The sequence below is a fragment of the Lepus europaeus genome, chromosome 5 (assembly GCF_033115175.1).
Source record: "Lepus europaeus isolate LE1 chromosome 5, mLepTim1.pri, whole genome shotgun sequence".
In the NCBI taxonomy this organism is placed as follows: domain Eukaryota; kingdom Metazoa; phylum Chordata; class Mammalia; order Lagomorpha; family Leporidae; genus Lepus; species Lepus europaeus.
In genome coordinates this window covers 117,946,697-117,960,170 of record NC_084831.1, presented here as the reverse complement: position 1 = coordinate 117,960,170, position 13,474 = coordinate 117,946,697, and the positions used below count along the sequence as shown (strand labels likewise).

General features: G+C 48.4%; 1 protein-coding gene and 1 non-coding gene across 2 annotated transcripts; both read left to right on the top strand.

The window, feature by feature from the left end:
• Nucleotides 1-1,596: 1,596 nt before the first annotated feature.
• TDRKH (tudor and KH domain containing) lies at nt 1,597-13,116 on the top strand. The gene is made up of 14 exons (XM_062193593.1): nt 1,597-1,644; nt 5,624-5,770; nt 6,183-6,289; nt 7,344-7,533; nt 8,178-8,317; nt 8,417-8,720; nt 9,438-9,598; nt 9,765-9,937; nt 10,443-10,507; nt 10,758-10,909; nt 11,097-11,198; nt 12,011-12,107; nt 12,264-12,355; nt 12,460-13,116. The coding sequence occupies exons 2-13, from the start codon at nt 5,647-5,649 to the stop codon at nt 12,314-12,316; spliced, it is 1,668 nt and encodes a 555-aa protein (XP_062049577.1). The 5' UTR covers nt 1,597-1,644; nt 5,624-5,646; the 3' UTR covers nt 12,317-12,355; nt 12,460-13,116.
• On the top strand, nt 11,750-11,811 carry LOC133761291 (U7 small nuclear RNA). The gene has a single exon (XR_009866093.1). It is a non-coding gene; the product is annotated as a U7 small nuclear RNA (small nuclear RNA).
• Nucleotides 13,117-13,474: the final 358 nt, after the last annotated feature.

Sequence of the window (13,474 nt, the reverse complement as noted above, 5' to 3'; positions counted from 1 at the left end):
TCCAGTTTAAAAAAATGCACACACTTCTTTAGTACTTGCATTTCAATCATTACATAAACATACAAGGGTAAGATGAAATATGCTTGCATATCTAGATGTTAAAGGATTGGTTAAACATGTGTTATTAATATAGCTCACATTCATACTATGAAGCAGATCAGTATGAGCTGCTATGCAGTTTCAGATTATCAAAAAGGAAGCTGCAAAAATAGCATGATATGTCATCTAGGTAGGAGTACACACTTGTATGCACGCGTATTAGGTGTAGGGTAGCTTGAGGAAAACCTCACAAACTGGCAGCGTTGGCTGTCTCTGAAGGAAAGACCTATTAATTGTAATAACCTTTTTTTTCTTTTGAGTTTTATAGACAGTGCACTTGTTTATTCGAAACCAATGCTGACTTTTAAAATTCAGGGGGATACATGAAACCTAAACGCATCTCCCTGATTGACCAAAGATAAAATCTTGCGTTCATTCAACATTTATTGAGCGCTCATCGTGTACCGGGCATCGTGAAGGTGGTTAGTGCAGACCTGTCCGTGCTGGAGAGCGGCGGAGCCCTGGTCCCCGGGGTGAGCCCGCCGCGCCGGGCGGGTGCGGGGGGCGCGGGGCCAGGCTCGCGAGCTCCCCGCCGCCGAAGCGGGAGCAGGGCCCAACCGTTCTTAACGGTCCGGGGACCCAGACGGCGGCTGGAATACAGTCTTCCAAAGCAAACCGCCGCCTGCGAAACCCATCGCCTTTTGGTCCCCACAGAAGACTCCCGGCTCGGGCTCTGGCGCCTGCCGCCGCGACAGGTGTCCATCAACCCCCAGGAGAGGGCGGCCCCGAGGCCCGCGCGGCCCGCAGCTCCCTTACCACGCCCGGGGAACCCGGGTCTGCTTGGTCCACACCGCGGGTCCCAGTGTCGCCAGAGGCATGGGTCCTTCCCACAGACCCGATCTCCACCCATGATAAAGCCACTTCCATGACTGTGCCGTTGTTGAATGCTTTGAATGTCTGGATATTGGAGACCGATGCACGCAAAAACTGGGAAGAGAGACGAGGGGTGGGGCACCACGCATGACGCTGTTCCCCCAGTGGTCACGGGGTCGTGGAGTGACATCACTCAAACAAGGGGTCCAGTTTCGTGTTAACAGCGACACGCATGAGTGGTTCACACCTCACGCACCTGGGACCCCGCCTCGTGATCGCTAAACCTCCCCTAGGGCATAGGAGGAAACCTCATCCGAAATTGGCTTAGCGGTGCCCTGACGGGACTCCATGCAGCTTCTAATTGGCTGGTTAATTCTCAGCAGGTGCAATCTCAATGAATAACATCTGCCTTCCCGAAATCTTATTGGCTAGCAGTGTGGGCCGGCTTTGGGTTCCATCCGGGTAATTGGGCATCAGCACGCAGCAACCTCCCAGTTTAGGGCAGGCCGCCGCACGATTGGTTGAGGCGGAGGGAGGTGATTGGTCCGACGGCGACCCGGGCGTTGATTGGTGCAGGCGGGCCGCGGGGGCGGGGAAGCGCAGAGTGAAGTGCGGGCGTCGGAGCTCCGAGTGGCAGTGCGAAGAGGCAGACGCGGAGGCGAGTGGTCTGAGGTGCGAGGCGGCGTGCTCGGCGGCGTGCTCGGCGGCGTGCTCCAGCTGACTGCAGAAGCGGTAAAGCCGGGGATGGGGCGCGGAGGCTTGGGGGTGGGTGAGCCTGGGTCCGGGGCCAGGCTGGCATCGGCGGACGGGAACGCGGAGTCGAGGGAAGGGAGCCGGCTCCCGGAGTCGTCCCGGGGGAAGACAGGGAGTGGGGCTCCGGCGCCGGGGACAGAGCCCTGGCTGCGACTCGCTGTCCGGGGAGGCAGCGTTACCACTTGGAGAAGATGCTCTGGCCCCTGGGTTAGGCCACAGCGAGCCACGTGCTCGAAGGCTTGCCCCGACTGGGCTCTTCGACTGGTTCTTTGAGAGCCGCCATCAGTTGACTTGTACTTTCCCCAGCCGCTTTCTTCTTTTACGCCCGGTGCGACGGCGACTTACACCGCTTGTGCGGGTGGTGGGTTTCCCATGTCCTCCCTCACGCTGTTTGAGATAACCGTTGATAACTAGCAGGAACCTACTCGTAGTGTCTGCAGAGGAGTTGGCAAGTCTAGCTTTTGGCTCAAACAGAAGTTGTCCAACGAATTTTTGCTTGTCTTGGACACTCCTATTGCTAAGACTCGTGCTCCATCACCAAGTTATCAATGTTCTCCTCTCAAACGCCAGCATCGGTATACCACGTGTTGAGGCTAGACGCCTGATAGCCAGCGCCTTTATGAGTTGTGAGGTCTTGTATACTCATTAGAAGTCTAATCCAGCTGTCTTTCCATGACTGACACCTGGACTGGTCTGATTGGTCTCCCTGCACCTACTGTGGCTCTCGGCTCAGCCAGCTGTTTGGCATGTACTATGAAGGGATCTTTGGGTTTCTATGGAAGGTCGGAGGACTGAAGAACAAAGTAGTGCAGGTTAGGATTGCAGGAGTTTGGCTGGGGGGGCCAGAGATAGATAGCCTTTGGCCTTGAATTTGAACTTTCTTGACTGAGAAACTCATGAAAAGAGGTGAAAGGATTTATTTGAACAAGTTAGGGAGAGACATCTTCAATCCACTGGTTCGCTGCCTCAATGGCCACCCGGACTGGGCCGGACCAAAGACCGGAACCTGGGTAAAGTCGCCGGCTGCAGTGCCAGCATCCCATATGGGAGCCGGGTCAAGTCCTGGCTGCTCCACTCCCGATCCAGCTCCCTGCTCATAGCGGATGGTGGTCGAAGTCCTTGGGCCCCTGTACCCACGTGAGAGACAGGAAAGAAGCTCCTGGCTCAGATCGGCCCAGCTCTGGCTGTTGCAGCCATTTGGGGAGTGAACCAGCAAGTAAAAGGTCGATCTCTGTCTTTCAAGATAATTTTTAAAAAACCTGGAACTCTATCCTGATCCCACAGGGGTGGCAGGGGCCCAAGGACCTGGGCCGTCCTGCTTTCCCAGGCACGTTAGCAGGAAGCTGGGTTGGAAGTGGCAAACCGGGGACTTGAGTACCAGCCTTTGAGTGGGATGCCGGCAGCACAGGCAGCAGCTTAAACCGCTGCGCACAAAGCCTACCCCTAAAATTCCAATTTCTGTGTCCCCTCAGGATAAATTGTTGCCAGAAAGTTGTGTGAAAGGTCACGAAGGATCAAGTTATCACTCTTACAGGGCCAAATTTGTTTCCCCAGAGTGCTTAATGCCTAGACTCCTGCTGCTGCAAAAACCTGCCAAAGAGGGTGCCAAGAAATGTGGTTCTAGCTTCCAACTATTGCATCAATTGAAAACTGACACTGCCTTTACGTTGTCTGTCCTCAGACAGTGACTTAACCTCATAGCAGGAATTCTTACTCCTCCTGTCCCCATCATGCTCAACTGGTAACAAAAACTGACACTATTTTTAATATTTACAGAGTAACAGAGATCTTCCATCTCCTGGTTCACTCCCTAAATGGCTGTAAACAGCTGGGACTGGGCCAGGCGGAAGCCAGGAGCCTGGAACTCTGGAACTTCGTGTGCCCTGTACTTGGGCCATCTTTTGCCCCTTTCCCAAGGCACAGTAACTGGGAACTGGATCGGGGAAGTGAAGCAGCCAGGACTCAAAACCAGTGCTCATGGAATAGGGGCACTCAGGCAGCGACTTAACCCACTGTGCCACAACACTTGCCCCTCACTTGTTGAAGGGCCTGGCATTGTGCTGCAGTGGGTTAAGATCCTGCCTGCAGTGCTGGCATCTCCCAGGGGTGTGGGTTTGAGTCTCCACTTCTCTTACAGTGTGCCTGGGAAAGCTGCAGAAAAATGACCCAAGTACTTGGGCCCCTGCCACCCACGTGGGAGACTGATGGGGTTCTAGGTTGCTGGCTTTGGCCTGGCCCAGAGGCCTTTTGAGGAGTGAGCCATCAATGGAAGTGCTCTCTCCCTCCCTCTTTATCTGCATTTCAAGTAAACTTTATATTTTTAAAAGGCTTTTAAAGTTTAAGCAAGAAAAATCACCTTTTTGAAGCCAAACCTGTTTCTCTTTCCTCTATTGGGCGGTGCATGCCACCTATACATTCATAGAGTATTCATGGACTTGTATTTGCATCCTTATCCAGAGTAAAACAAAACCTCCAAAAGGAAAACAAACAGCCCTCATTAAACCTTTGTCTCCACCCTAAAAGGGGAGGGGGACTAAGCAGTGTTTCCTCAGGTGTCTCCACCTAGTGATAAGGTAGGTGGTTTTGTATTTTTCTTCAGGCAAGAAGGGTGGATTGAATTCACAGCAATTGTCTACAAAAAAAGGATTTGACAAAGCTCAGGGCATTCCCTCAAGAAGTTTCTTGTGTTCACCAAAGCTTTCTGAGACTAGATAGAATTTAAGTGTATTTTAGCCTCACCAGAATAAACCAATTTTTAAAAATTATTTGGGTTGAGCTTTTATGCCTAGAGGCAAATTATAATGCAGATCAGTTTCTAAAAGGCAAACTACACAATGTAAAGACTGGGTGGCAAAAGTTGGGTAAGATGAGAAAGAAATCTTGGATTTAGTGATATGAAGTCTTTGACCTTGTTGAGCAGTTAGAATGGATTGAAGAAGAGAAGGAGGACAAAGTATTTGTCAAATTTTTGTGTATAAGAAAGAAATGGAGTAGGTAGTAGAGTAACTGGAATCGGGAAAGGGTTTGCTTTAAGGAGGTGGATGGGGATCAGGTAAGCGACTGCTGGAATGCCTGCTATTCAATATCTGCATCCAATGTTAGGAGACAAGAGGCGCTCTTGGCTCTGTGCAGGGACAGTGAGCAAAGATTTATTGACTGCCACAGCAGCCAGTCTTCCTAGCTTCCTGGAGGAGTTGCCAGTGCCAGTCTTAAATACTCAAGTGGAATAAAGCTAACAACCAATCCGGCAAGGACAAACCCCTCTCCCCAGGGCTGGAATTGTGATCCTATCTAGCCTGCTCCTGATATACTAAAATCTATCAGAGAGGTAGGGATTGGTAATCTCTAGCCTATTCCTATGTTAAAAACTAGCAAGTCTTCTGGGTGGAGGCCAGCATTTTAATAGCTTTTTATTTGAAAGGCAGAGTTGGAGGGAAAGATCTTGTTTACTCCCCAGATGATAGTAATGGCCAGGAGCCTGGAACTCCAACTGGGTCTCCTGCAGGGGTGACAGCAGCTCAAGTACTTAGCTGCCCATCAGCTGCTTTCCCAGGTGCTTGAGCAGGAAGCTGGGTCAGAAGGGGAGTTGCCTGGATTCAAGCTTGCACTCCAACATGGGATGCCAGTGTCACAGTGGCAACTTAACCCACTGTGCCACGATGCTGGCCCCAGGTAAAGAATTTTAAATGGTTTGATATGAAATCTAAAGGTATAATTTAAATATTTGATTCATTTAATCTTGTTGCTCCTTTGTCTCTAAACTGATCCGTGAATAGTTCTTGTGGATGGAAGAGTGGAGGAATTCCCTGAGGAATGGATTTAGATTACTGAAGCCCTGGAAATGGGAACGTAGGCAGTAGGATTCTTGTCAATAATACAACAACGTGAACCTATACCTCCTGCTGGCCTTACAAGTGTTAGTGAAAGTCCTTTCTTTCCTATGGCTTACTTGTTTCAGGATATAAATTGGTACAGCAAAAAATGTCGACCGGACGGACTGCCTGGACAAACCTGTCCACAACTCAGAAGGTAGCCCTGGGCCTTGGGATCCCAGCCAGTGCAACAATTGTCTATATTCTATACCGCAGGTATAGAGAAAGCCGAGGTATGTAAACCCATAGCTGCACCTGTGAGAATGTCCATACTTTCTTAAATTGCCAGACTATGTGTTTGTTGGAATGTGATTGACTTTATAACTTGCTGTTTCTTTTAGTCTTTTCTATACTACTGCTCTCTAATTAGTTGTTGGGGCTAGAGTTTCCCCCACAGGTTGGACAAGAATAGGACCTAGAGAATGGTTTATTTACAAATGAGTCAAATTCTGAGCCTGGTGTATACCTGAAAAACTGCTGGCCTTTATTTGCAGGAATCATGACTTGGAAGAAGCAGTTGGTTTAAAACCCACCCCTTCTTTGCAGAGTCTGCTTTTATCTTGAGTGTCTGCTAGATTTGGGGGAGGGCTTTTCTTAACTGTGGGGGATATTCAAGTCTGATCTAATGAGCTGTGATGTGTGCAGAGGAGCGGCTGACATTTGTTGGGGAAGATGACATCGAGGTAGAGATGCGGGTCCCCCAGGAGGCTGTGAAGCTGATCATTGGCCGGCAAGGAGCCAATATCAAACAGGTACATGTTTGTGACTGCCAATTAGCTTTCCCAGAGATTGAGTCTATTTGTTAACTTCCTTTGGACCCATATCACAACACCCATGGTATGCATGTTTAGAAAGAAAACCACAGGGGCCATCACTACATCATAGTGGGTAAAGCCATCACTTGAAGCACTGGTGTTCTATGTAGGCGTTGGTGAGTCCTGGCTATTCTACTTATCCAGCTCCCTACTACTGGCCTGGGAAAAGCAGCAAATATCCCAAGTGCTTGGGACCCTGCTACCCATGAGACCCGGAAGAAGCTCCTACTTCTGTCTGTCCCCACCCAACTCTGGGGACTGAACCAGCAGACAGATCTGTCTGTCCTCTTTCTCTTTCAAATGAATCTTAATAAACTTCAGGAACTTTTTAGCTGTTATATTCCTTCCTGATCAGAAGTGGAGTAGCTGGGACTATGGGCATTGCAACATGGAGCTTTAACTCACTGTACCATAACAACCAACCCTTGAATGTTTGATTGGATGATTCTTTTGGTATAGGTTGAACTTTTATGGACTAAATGAACTCTCATAGGCATGACTTGACAGTAAATATTGGTTTTCCTTTGTTCTTGAAATGTCAAGGAAGAAAGGGCCAGATGTTTAGCCCAGCACTTAAGACACTTGCATCCCATACTATAGAACCTGGGTTTGAATCCTGGCCCCGACTTGATGCTAGTGCAGACCCCGGGACACTGCAGGGTTGATACAAGTAACCACTTCTGTGTGGGAGCACTCCCTCTTTCTCTCAAATTAATTCTCTTTAAAAGGGGAATGTCAAAACAATATTTGATTTTCTAATCCAAATTGTATTAGAGAAAAGGATTCTGAACACAGAGAACTGATTGTTTTAGCTGCTGTGTAAGGTTACATTTGTCACCATTTTCCTTCCATAAGTACAAGTAATGGAAGACTGATCACCGGCTTCGGATTTAACTGAGGCCTTTGACAAATTCCATCAACCTCCAGGGTTTGTCTAGAGTTAGCTGGTCCCAGATGGAAACTCTTCAGAGCCTGTTGTTATCCTTTGCAGCTGCGGAAACAGACTGGCGCTCGGATTGACGTGGACACGGAAGATGTGGGTGATGAGCGGGTGCTGCTCATCAGCGGCTTTCCTGTTCAAGTGTGCAAGGCCAAGGCAGCCATCCACCAGCTCCTGACAGAGAACACCCCGGTGTCTGAGCAGCTCTCCGTTCCCCAGAGATCTGTGGGCAGAATCATAGGTACCCTGAGTGGCCACGTCTGCTCCCTTTAGTCTTTACCTTCCTTTCACACTTTCCCGGGAATTTTCCTGGCCTGCTCCCTCTTCTTGCTGAGGGGAAATGAAAACCAGGGATATTGACCAGAGTTTTACATCTTTACAGAGCCAATGGTAAAACCATTATCTCAAGCCATTGCTTGATTGAACATTACAAGAAGGTTCCAGAGGGTTCTGGGAGACATGTTTACCTCATAATAAATCTTTCAAGGGAAACCAGAGGTGCCATATCACCCCAGCTCTTCGGAGGGCATGTTGTTAGGGAGCACCTGACCTGCCGCCTTCCTCTTGAACACGGATACAGTTTAGCAGAGGCAGGACCATCCTACACCCAGGGTTCTGACACACCATGCATCATAATTTTGCTGGGCTGGAACCTTCCTTAATGGTTCCTTCCTTAATGGTTAACAGTGGAAGATAATCTAGTAAAGGGTTAATAAAATGGAAAGCAGAATATTCAATATTCCCATAGTAATGGTTTCATTAATTCCTCCTTTACATTGAAAATCCTACAGTCTGTTCAGTTTGGAATGCAAACTAATCATACCTCTCTAGTAGTTATGACTGACCAGGAGGCAATGACAAGTGTTTATGAACTGTTTTCTGCAGGGAGAGGTGGTGAGACAATTCGTTCCATCTGTAAAGCTTCTGGAGCTAAAATTACCTGTGACAAAGAATCCGAGGGGACCTTACTACTATCAAGACTTATAAAAATCTCAGGAACCCAAAAAGAAGTGGCAGCAGCCAAGGTAAGTAGATGGATAGGCTTGAGTTGCATCTACAAATGCTCCATGATGGGTCAGAATTTCTGGCTGCATACATTGATCCTTCCCTTGCTTCTCACGCAGCATTTGATACTAGAGAAAGTGTCAGAAGATGAAGAACTTCGAAAGAGAATTGCCCATTCTACAGAAACCAGAGTCCCACGCAAGCAGCCGATCAGTGTGAAAAGGGAGGAAGTGACAGAGCCAGGAGGACGTGGAGAGTTGGCTGTGTGGAAAAACACCAGTTCCAGCATGGGACAGGCTGCACCCCTGGAGGTTTCTCCCCACAAAGGAGGTGGCGACATGAGTGTTGAGCCAAAAGAGAGTTCCTGGGAGAAGCCTGTCGATGACCAGGACCAGGACAGTCCAGAGATGGCCATGTTTCAAAGTAAGTGACAAAGACGTAATCCTTCTTAACCATGTGAGCAATAGGAATTTTGGCTTGTGTGACCGCAAATAAAAAGCAACTAGCTTGTTTTCATGCTGTACTTTAAGGTGCCATCACAGGTATGCCTTTATGGTGGTATTTTCCTTGTATTTATACTAAGCATGAATAAAACTTTCTGAATAGAAACCAGCTAGTGGTGATGGAAACTGAGATGGAGATATGCTGACACTGGAAACCGGTGTACATGATACCTTGAAATACATTTTAAGGAAGTAAAATTAGATCAGCTTTTATTGGGTTTGGGGGACAGCTGTTTGATTAAAATCATTACTATTCAAGAATGAAAAGGCCATAAGCTTTTGTATACAGAGGCGGCACTGGCTTGGGAAGGAAGGCTGAGGTCCCCAAGAGAAGAGGCTCATGGACTTGTTCAGGCTCACAAGTCAAGGGTAGAATGAAATCAGGAGCAGGTGTGCCTGTACTGATCCCTGCTGCAAGTAGCAAATGGAGGATTTTTCTCCATATGGAGATAATTGGAATACCTGGCGTGTAATTAATAGGAATGTAAAATGTTGGCTTACTGTCCAGTTGTCCTTCCAGCCATTTTTAAAATGGCTAACGGCGGGCCACTCAGTATTTAATTTCTCATGCCCAATGCAGCATCCCCATTCCAACTAGAGATGGTTCTGATGCGGCTGTTCTTATCCCTGTGTTCAGTTCCTAGTCCCGACTTCAGTTTCCATCCAGATGAGTATCTGGACGTCTATGTCACGGCTACTGAACACCCTAACCACTTTTGGATCCAAATCCTTGGCTCCCGAAACATGCAGTTGAATAAGCTCATCGAAGAGATGACCCAGTATTATGACAAAAGCCCGGTAAGTTGCCGTAGTGACAGAGCTGATGCTGAGAAAGGGGCATATCTTTTTTCATTGTAATTTTATTTTCCTGTGGGGGCAACTATGTGCTTCCTGGTATTCCCTGTTTATATATTAGCCTACCATTTCGTAACTCTTATCACCTCATACTCTTTCCTGTGTATAGCTTGAGGACTTGAAAGCAAATGTGGGAGACATCGTAGCAGCAACTTTGCCTCAAACCTCTCAGTGGTTTCGAGCCAGAGTCGCTGAGATTATGGAGAATGGGAACTTGGACCTCTACTTTGTTGACTATGGAGATAATGGAGAATGTCCACTGTCGGATGTCAGAGCTCTCAGGTCAGTGTGGGGCCAGGGTGTGATTGGCTGGAATAAACTTTGAACTTGGCCTTAGGCATCTGGTAGTGGGCTGTTGGTATTCATTGGAATTTGGAAGGTCCCCTATTTACATAGAGCAGATCTTCCCACACAGGATTACTTGGTTCTGTCTAAAAGCAGGAAATACAGGAATGCCTTTCTGGCCCTGGGATATCTTTCTTCCTCCTTCCCCCTTTTCTATTTCTGTGGTAAGAGATAGCTCTTATCTTACAGCAGGTATCTGCTGCTTCATTCTTCAATGCTTTGCAGCATCCAGAGTTGAACCAAAAAGCAGGAGTCTGGTACTCGATCTGGGTTTCCCACATGGGTGGCAGGGATCCAACTAGAGTCAGTGCTGGAATCTAGACCAGAGCCAGGACTTGAACCCTGCTTCCTAAGTTGGATGAGGGTGTCCGAAGTGGCAATGTCTTAACTGTTGCACCAAAGCTTGCCCATCGCATTCTAAATTCAGTTTCTTCCTCTTCAGGAGTGATTTCCTGAGCCTGCCATTCCAAGCAATAGAGTGCAGTCTGGCAGGGGTCGCCCCCATAGGTAAGTTGGTCACACTGACTACTGTCTCCAAATGGGTCGTCTATACAGCAGGTGGAAGTCTCATGCATTTTAGTTCTGTGGGCTCAGCTGGCTTTTCCTTACCAGCTTTAGAAAGCAGCTGAAACTTGTCTGGAAGGCAGCCCCTGCTGCACCAGAGAAGACATGGCTTCCTGAACAGAAAGGAGGTGGTTCCCTCGGGTATAACCCCTTCCCATTCTGAGATTCTGATCCTGCCTCAATCTTTGCCCAGGTGAGCAGTGGGAGGATGAGGCTATGGATGAGTTTGACAGACTCTCCTACTGCTGCGAGTGGAAGCCCCTGGTGGCCAAGATTTCGAGCTATGTCCAGACTGGGATGTCAACCTGGCCAGAGATTTACCTTTATGACACTAGCGATGGGAAGGTAAGACTAGGATTCACTCACCACTCACTGTTGTATCTTCTGCTTTCATTTCCTCCTTTGTTTCCCAGAAATGTATGTGATGTGATTCCTACTGTGTAAGATCCTGGTCACTATCCCACCCAAGAAGTGTCTTCAAAGTGTTCTAGTTCTGCCCTGTTTCCCATTCGCTTTTTATTTTTCTTCTCAGGATATTGACGTTGGGCTAGAGTTGATTCGCAAAGGATATGCAGTTGAGGTTCCTGAATACATGGATGACAACGAGGAAGACCCAGACATGTTGAAGGATGGGGTGAGCCAGCCAGTAGGGTCCCTTTAGGGCACATCTTCCAGAACGCATGGGCTGAACAGACAATGCTTCCACCTAGGGCCTTGGTTAGCTTTCCTAAGGACTGAGAGTTGCTCCATTAGTGGGTCAAAATGGGCAACATATCCCTTTTGCACAATGACAGTGATCTCTCCCACCAGCCAATACATTTTTTTTTTGACAGGCAGAGTGGACAGTGAGAGAGAGACAGAGAAAGGTCTTCCTTTGCCGTTGGTTCACCCTCCAATGGCCACCGAGGCCGGCACACCGTGCTGATCCGATGGCAGGAGCCAGGTGCTTCTCCTGGTCTCCCATGTGGGTGCAGGGCCCAGGGACTTGGGCCATCCTCTACTGCCTTCCCGGGCTACAGCAGAGAGCTGGACTGGAAGAGGGGCAACCGGGACAGAATCCGGCACCCCAACTGGGACTAGAACCTGGTGTGCCGGTGCCGCAAGGCGGAGGATTAGCCTGTTAAAGCACAGCGCCGGCCCAGCCAATACATTTTTTAAAAATTACTTATTTGAAAGGCAGAGTGACAGTGTTACAGCTATTTTCAAATTTGTCTAGCAGGTTTTCCAGTTTCCACCGGAAAGCCCCTAAAAAAAAAAAGGCAGAGTTAGGCAGAGAGGTCTTCCATCCACTGGTTCACTCCCCAAAAGGCAGCAACGGCTGGAGCTGGGTCGATCCGAAGCCAGAGCTTCTTCCAGGTCTCCCACATGGGTGCAGGGGCCCAAGCACTTGGAGCGTCTTCTGCTTCCCCAACAGCCAATGCATTCTTCCTTCTCTTCACTCCTCAGGCCACGGAGACAGACGCCTCTCTCGGGAGCATGCCCACAGAGACCCAGAAGAACCCTGGAGAGGTGGCGCACACTCTCTCCTGCCTCAGCTTGTCAGGTACATTTCCTTCCTATAGCATCTTTGCTAAGACTCTACAGTAGCAAGGTTAAGGCTTGGTTCTTAGGTCACTGAGCCCCAAGAGACCCACTTTTCTCCTGGGCCTTACCAGCAGTACCTGGTAGAACATCCAGTTTTCTCATTTCTGCCCAACAGAAGCCACCTCTATGTCTGGTGAGGATAACCTTGAAGAGGACTACTTGCTCTGAAGTCTGGGCTTCAGCTGGCACCACCGTCTGCTTTGCTTTGTGAGTGGAGTTGTCATCTCTAGAAGCAACAGCAGCAAGGCCCTTGCCTTTGCTGCAGTGTAACTTGGCTTTCACATTGAGCTGTGTTTTTGTGTCTTTGGCAGGATCTGGTTGTCTGCAGAGGAGTTTGTGATAAGAGATCCAGCAGTCTTTCCTGCATTGCACAAGTGTTCTGGCTTGCTGTGGACCACGTTCATTTTCTCCTCCTGTTGGACTACCAGAAAGAGTGGGGCAGAGGGGAGACAAATCCCCTCCATACTCCATACTCCACTCCCTCAGTGAACACGGATGCGTTGTTTCCGGGCTCTTCCATCCCCCTGCCCATTGTAATGTGTTAACTGCAAGGCTGTGTCCTCGCCCAAGCTGGGAAGCAGCCAGGGTTTGCTCATTTTAAGTGATGATTCTGCAGAGGTCTGACACCTCATCAGGTGTCTCTGGTTAAGGGAAGTTTTTGAGTGGTAGGCTCAAAGCTGGGAACTCAACTGCAGGAGTCAGGAGGTAAAGGCAGCAGCAGTCAGCTCGATTCTATAGGAAAGCGTCAGGAAGTGGGAAAACTGCCTCCCAGCCCCAGCTGATGTTATTACTGGCAGGTTTTTGAAATAGTGCTGACTATTTCTGTGTAAGATTTTAGTTGAGTAGGAGAGGAAACTCAGGAAATATTCTAAATTGCTAGTGCAATATCTGTATGTATCCAGAGAGAAAGAACCTATCTACTTCTGTTTAAATCATTTGGGGAATCCTTTGCTAAATAGTCCTCAATAAACCTACATGATTTAATTAAATGGTGTCGCTGTTGCTCTTTGTATAAGCAGTCTTGTAACGGAAGAGAAATTGTGTTTGAAAAGGTAATGACAGGGTGGGAGCAGACATGTGGATGGAGTTATCTTAGCCTGACCTGGTGAAAAATGCCAACAGCCTCACAGGGAGGTGTCCATCAATGAAACAAATATCTCCCACATACACATTCTTAAAGTCACTTATTTTTCAAGATTTGAAGGGTGGGGGTTGCCAAGAGATCTTCTGTCTACTGGTTCATCCCCAGACTCTTCACAACAGCGTGGCTTTGATCGGGCAGAAGTTAGGAACCTGGAACTCTTAGTGGGAGGACTGAAGCGCTTG

Coding starts and splice junctions, on each gene's coding strand:
- TDRKH (XM_062193593.1), top strand. CDS start 5,647: ATGTCGACCGGACGGACTGCCTGGACAAACCTGTCCACAACTCAGAAG. Junction 8,721..9,437: donor AGAGATGGCCATGTTTCAAA/GTAAGTGACAAA, acceptor CCCTGTGTTCAG/TTCCTAGTCCCGACTTCAGT. Junction 11,199..12,010: donor CAGACATGTTGAAGGATGGG/GTGAGCCAGCCA, acceptor TTCACTCCTCAG/GCCACGGAGACAGACGCCTC.